We start from the raw sequence: 5,779 nt of genomic DNA, 5'->3' as shown, positions 1-5,779 counted from the left end.
CACCGTGTCATTTGTTCGTGCAAAATTAACGTAATTCACTATTAAAATGTAAAAAAAAAAAAAAGTACTGTGCAGTCTATGTGTTGGCCATGCAATGAGGTGGCAACTTGTCCAGGGTGTACTCCGCCTTCTGCCCGAGTGCCGCTGAGATAGGCTCCAGCACCCACCGCGACCCCAAAAGGGACAAGCGGTAGGAAATGGATGGATGAAATTGCCTTGGATTTCAAATGTATGAGTTGCAGTACTTCCTCCAGTCCTGTGAGTGTCACCCTTGTTGTAATTTTAACCTTCTTCTTACTCGGTTGTTGTATATGTCGCATCCCGGAAGTTGGGTAACTGCCCGGCCTCTGCTCATGAGGATTATTTTTGTCTGTTTAATACTTCTACTTTTTTATTTCGAATAATAAAATGGTCAATCTTGGTATTACTAAAGTGGACGATGCGTTGGCGGCAAAACACCCGGTGAGTTTTTAAAACGTAGCTGGTCGAGCTGTCGTGTTTATTTAGAGGACACATTACTGCATGCTAATGTCGTAATAAATATTTACATTTTTTAAATATAACCAACACGAATAAATGTTTCTTTTTTGTGTAATTGTTTGTTTCAGGGCTTACAAAGATATGCAGCCTGCCAGTCTCAAGCTTTCATGAAGGGGACTGGGACATTTTTGCTCGGTAGGTCCATTTGTTTCACTATTATTTGGCTGCATTTCACTATTTCCGCACAAATTGGTATTTAAAAAATTGTATCTTGAACTGAACGTTTACAAAAGACATATTGTACTACATCCATCCATCCATTTCCTACCGCTTATTCCCTTTCGGGGTCGCGGGGGGCGCTGGCGCCTATCTCAGCTACAATCGGGCGGAAGGCAGGGTACACCCTGGACAAGTCGCCACCTCATCGCAGGTACACCCTGGACAAGTCGCCACCTCATCGCAGCATAAACCTTAAATTGTCTACCACATGATGGCATAACCCTAAAGCCTATATCAGTGAAGTTGGCCCGTTGTGTAAATGGTAAATCAATCAATGTTTATTTGTATAGCCCTAAATCACAAGTGTCTCAAAGGGCTGCACAAACCACAACGACATCCTCGGTAGAGCCTACATAAGGGCAAGGAAAAACTCACCCCAGTGAGACGTCGGTGACATTGACAATGATGACTAGGAGAAACCTTGGAGAGGACCGCAAATGTGGGCAACCCCCGCCCCCCTAGGGCAGTGGTTCTCAACCTTTTTTCAGTGATGTACCCCCTGTGAACATTTTTTTTAATTCAAGTACCTCCTAATCAGAACAAAGCATTTTTGGTTAAAAAAAAAAGAGATAAATAAGTAAAATACAGCACTATGTCATCAGTTTCTGATTTATTAAATTGTATAACAGTGCAAAATATTGCTCATTTTTAGTAGTCTTTCTTGAACTACTTGGAAAAATAAAGATGTAAAAATAACTAAAAACTTGTTGAAAAATAAAAAAGTGATTCAATTATAAATAAAGATTTCTACACATAGAAGTAATCATCAACTTAAAGTGCCCTCTTTGGGGATTGTAATAGAGATCCATCTGGATTCATGAACTTAATTCTAAACATTTCTTCACAAAAAAAAGAAATATTTAGCATCAATATTTATGGAACAGGGCTTCACAGTGGAAGAGGGGTTAGTGCGTCTGCCTCACAATACGAAGTTCCTGCAGTCCTGGGTTCAAATCCAGGCTCGGAATCTTTCTGTGTGGAGTTTGCTTGTTCTCCCCGTGAATGCGTGGGTTCCCTCCGGGTACTCCGGCTTCCTCCCACTTCCAAAGACATGCACCTGGGGATAGGTTGATTGGCAACACTAAATTGGCCCTAGTGTGTGAATGTGAGTGTGAATGTTGTCTGTCTATCTGTGTTGGCCCTGCGATGAGGTGGCGACTTATCCAGGGTGTACCCTGCCTTCCGCCCGATTGTAGCTGAGATAGGCGCCAGCGCCCCCCGCGACCCCGAAAGGGAATAAGCGGTAGAAAATGGATGGATTTATGGAACATGTCCACAAAAAATCTAGCTGTCAACACTGAATATTGCATTGTTGCATTTCTTTTCACAGTTTATGAACTTAAATTCATATTTTGTTGACAGCTAATTTTTAAATATATTTATAAATTATTTTTGAATTGTTGGTATTTTTAGAATATGTTTTAAAAAAATCTCACGTACCCCTTGGCATACCTTCAAGTACCCCCAGGGGTACGTGTAGCCCCATTTGAGAACCACTGCTCTAGGGGACCGAAAGCAATGGATGTCGAGCGGGTCTAACATGATATTGTGACATTCCAATCCACAGTGGATCTAACATAACCGTGAGAGTACAATCCAAAGTGGATCCAATATAGTAGCGAGAGTCCCGTCCAAAGTGGAGGTGGATCAGCAGCGCAGAGATGTCCCCAGCCGATATAAAAACAGACTACAATGATTTGCAAATCCTTTTCAACTTGTATTCAATTGAATGGACTGCAAAGACAAGATTATTAACTTTCAAACTAAGAAACTATTTTTTTGGGCAAATAATCCTTAACTTAGAATTTAATGTCAGCAACACATTGCAAAAAAGTTGGCACAGTGGCATTTTTACCACTGTGTTACATGGCCTTTCCTTTTAACAACACTCAGTAAATATTTGGGAACTGAGGAGACCAATTTTTGAAGCTTTTCAGGTGGAATTATTTCCCATTCTTTTCTTGATATACAGTTAAAAGTGATCCAACAGTCCGGGGTCTCCGTTGTGGTATTTTATTCAATGGGAGACAGATCTGGACTACTGGCAGGCCAGTCTAGTACCCGCACGCTTTTGCTATGAAGCCACGCTGTTGTAATACGTGGCTTGGCATTGTCTTTCTAAAATAAGCAGGGGCGTCCATGATAACATTGCTTGGATGGCAACATATGTTGCTCCAAAACCTGTATGTACCTTTCACCATTAATGGTGCCTTCCCAGATGTGTAAGTTACCCATACCTTGGGCACTAATACACCCCCATACCATCACAGATGTAGGTTTTTGAACTTTGCACCTATAACAATCCGGATGGTTCTTTTCCTCTTTGTTCCGGTGGACACAACAGCCATAGTTTCCAAAAAGAATTTCAAATGTGGACTCGTCAGACCACAGAACATGTTTCCACTTTGTATCAGTCCATCTTACATGAGCGGGCCCAATGAAGCTAGCAACATTTCAGTGTCTTTTTAATAAATTGCTTTGGCTTTGCATATTAGAGTTTTAAATTGCCCCTACAGATGTAGCGACCGACTGTAGTTACAGTGGTTCTCTGAAGTGTTCCTGAGCCCACATGGTGATATCCTTTACACACTGATGTCGCTTTTTGATGCAGTTCCACCTTAGGGATCCAAGGTCCGTAATATCATCGCTTACGTGTAGTGATTTCACCAGATTCTCTGAACCTTTTGATGACATTACGGACCGTAGATGGTGAAATCCCTAAATTCCTTGCAATAGGTGGTTGAGAAATGTTGTTCTTAAACTGTTGGACAGTTTGCTCACGCATTTGTTCACAAAGTGGTGACCCTCGCCCCATCTTGTTTGTGAATGACTGAGCATTTCATGAAAGCTGCTTTTATACCAAATCATGGCACCCACCTGTTCTCAATTAGCCTGCTCACCTGTGGGATGTTCCAAATAGGTCTTTGATGAGCATTCCTCAACTTTCTCAGTCTTTTTTGCCACTTGTGCCATCTTTTTTGAAACATGTTGCAGGCATCAAATTCCAAATGAGCTAATATTTGCAAAAAATAACAAAGTTTTTCAATTCGAACGTTAAGTATCTTGTCTTTGCAGTCTATTCAATTGAATATCAGCAGAAAAGGATTAGCAAATGATTGTATTCTGTTTTTGTTTACGATTTACACAACGTGCCAACTTCACTGGTTTTGGGTTCTGTAGATTGCACATGTGTCTAATTGTCTTCTGTTTTTTTAAAACACATTTAACCCTCTGGGGACATTTGATTATTATTATTTTTTTAAACCAAACAGGACACAAAAGTCCTTAGGTTTTTAACTTTTTTAATGACGTGAAACATTTAGGACACATTTTATTTGCTCAAATTTCTCTGTAAGATTAAAGGGGAGCTGGAGATAATGTCTGCAGGAACCTACCACATAGCGATTTGATTTCCTATTATGCATCTCATTTTTATTTGAAAGTTATTGAAATACCTTGTGTGACATCATGCACAAAAGTGCACTTTATTTGTTTTAAACTATTGTAGTGGCGTTCTGTACAAAAAGTACACTTTAACTTAGTGTTGTTTTGATATGGCATCTTAGTGACATCATGCACAAAAGTGCACTCATAGCTTGTTTTAAAATGTCTCTGACAATCTTGCACTTTCTGTTTTAAAATGACATGAATGTTTGTGCCACTGCTTAATAACTGTTTAATGAATACAGTTATGGCAAGTTGACTTAGTTATGATTTCCCTCTCTGCATGAAAGTTTAAAATTAGCATATATTAATGCAGTATGAACTAGAATGTTTTAATGTAGACACATAGAACCATCATACTGCTGTGATTATATGCATCAAGTGTTCATTCAAGGCCAAGGCAAAATATTGAGATATATATCGTGTATCGTGACATGGCCTAAAAATATTGAGATATTAAAAAAAGGCCATTTTGTCCAGCCCTAGGCTGTAGAGACATATTACTGTTACAAAACAACAATATGGAGTCATTTTGTCTTTCAACTTTTATTACAGGTGCTGTTGGGTTTTTTCTTGTCCAGAAAGTTCTGCAGAAGAGACTTCCTTATCCTCTGCAATGGAATCTACTTATTTCCATCGGTGAGGAATAATACAATAAGTTCTTTCAATCATGGTTTGTCTTTCTCTCCATAACTCCGCGCCTCCTCTCTCTCAGTGGCGTCATCAGGAGGCAGTTACGCCGTGACACGGTGGGAAACGCAGAAGTGCTCGGACCTCTGGTTGCTACTAGAAACTGGAAAAGTCCCGGACAGATCACCGCCACAGGGTGGGAGTCAGTTGCCTGAATGTTACATGTTCAAACTTGGACGCTTGGTGTTTACTACTTTTTGCCACTGTTTTGTCTTCCAGTGTCTAAAGTAGAGGAACAAACAAAGGCGGGGAAGACCAAATATGGCGACGTGATCGAATGAAAGTGAATGGACTCTTGTTAAGTGTGTCACACAACACGGCAGCCACAGAACCAATGTTGTAATAGCGGTAATTGCTCACTCAGCCAATCGGAATACAGCTGAGGAGTTCATTGTAAACAACAATACCAACAGCTGATGAGCAGAACAAACATTTTAAACCACATAAATATGTAAATGCTGGCCACTTATCATTTAGCTACTGCTATCTCTTTAAAAACTATGTTAGGAGGCTGCCTACAGCCACAGCTGGTATAACAATGTATTTAACCAGTCGCTAGAATTAAAGAGCCAAGTGGTAATTCCCCGTTTTTTTATTGCACTGATTTGTTGCTTGATGCTGACCTACCTCAGAATTGTTACCCTTCGGAAACAATAAATATTTAAATGTTCAGTTACAAATTCAAACTATTGAAGTTCATTTCTGTGTACCGGTAATTAGATCTTAATTTGAACTGGATTTTGAAAAAAAAAAAAAAAATAATAATAATTTTTTGATGATGTGTGACGAGTTGACCTAGAGCAGGGGTCGGCAACCCAAAATGTTGAAAGAGCCATATTGGACCAAAAATACAAAAAACAAATCTGTCTGGAGCCGCAAAACAAAT

General features: G+C 39.8%; 1 protein-coding gene across 1 annotated transcript; it reads left to right on the top strand.

Moving 5' to 3' along the window:
- Positions 1-287: 287 nt before the first annotated feature.
- Positions 288-5,579, top strand: tmem141 (transmembrane protein 141). Its single transcript, XM_061876344.1, has 5 exons — positions 288-462; positions 609-675; positions 4,759-4,842; positions 4,919-5,029; positions 5,113-5,579. Exons 1-5 carry the CDS (start codon positions 409-411, stop codon positions 5,172-5,174), a joined length of 378 nt encoding a protein of 125 aa, XP_061732328.1. The 5' UTR covers positions 288-408; the 3' UTR covers positions 5,175-5,579.
- The last annotated feature ends 200 nt before the right edge of the window (positions 5,580-5,779 follow it).

The sequence above is a fragment of the Nerophis ophidion genome, linkage group LG17 (assembly GCF_033978795.1).
Source record: "Nerophis ophidion isolate RoL-2023_Sa linkage group LG17, RoL_Noph_v1.0, whole genome shotgun sequence".
Lineage (NCBI taxonomy): Eukaryota > Metazoa > Chordata > Actinopteri > Syngnathiformes > Syngnathidae > Nerophis > Nerophis ophidion.
This window is presented reverse-complemented; position numbering and strand designations above follow the sequence as displayed.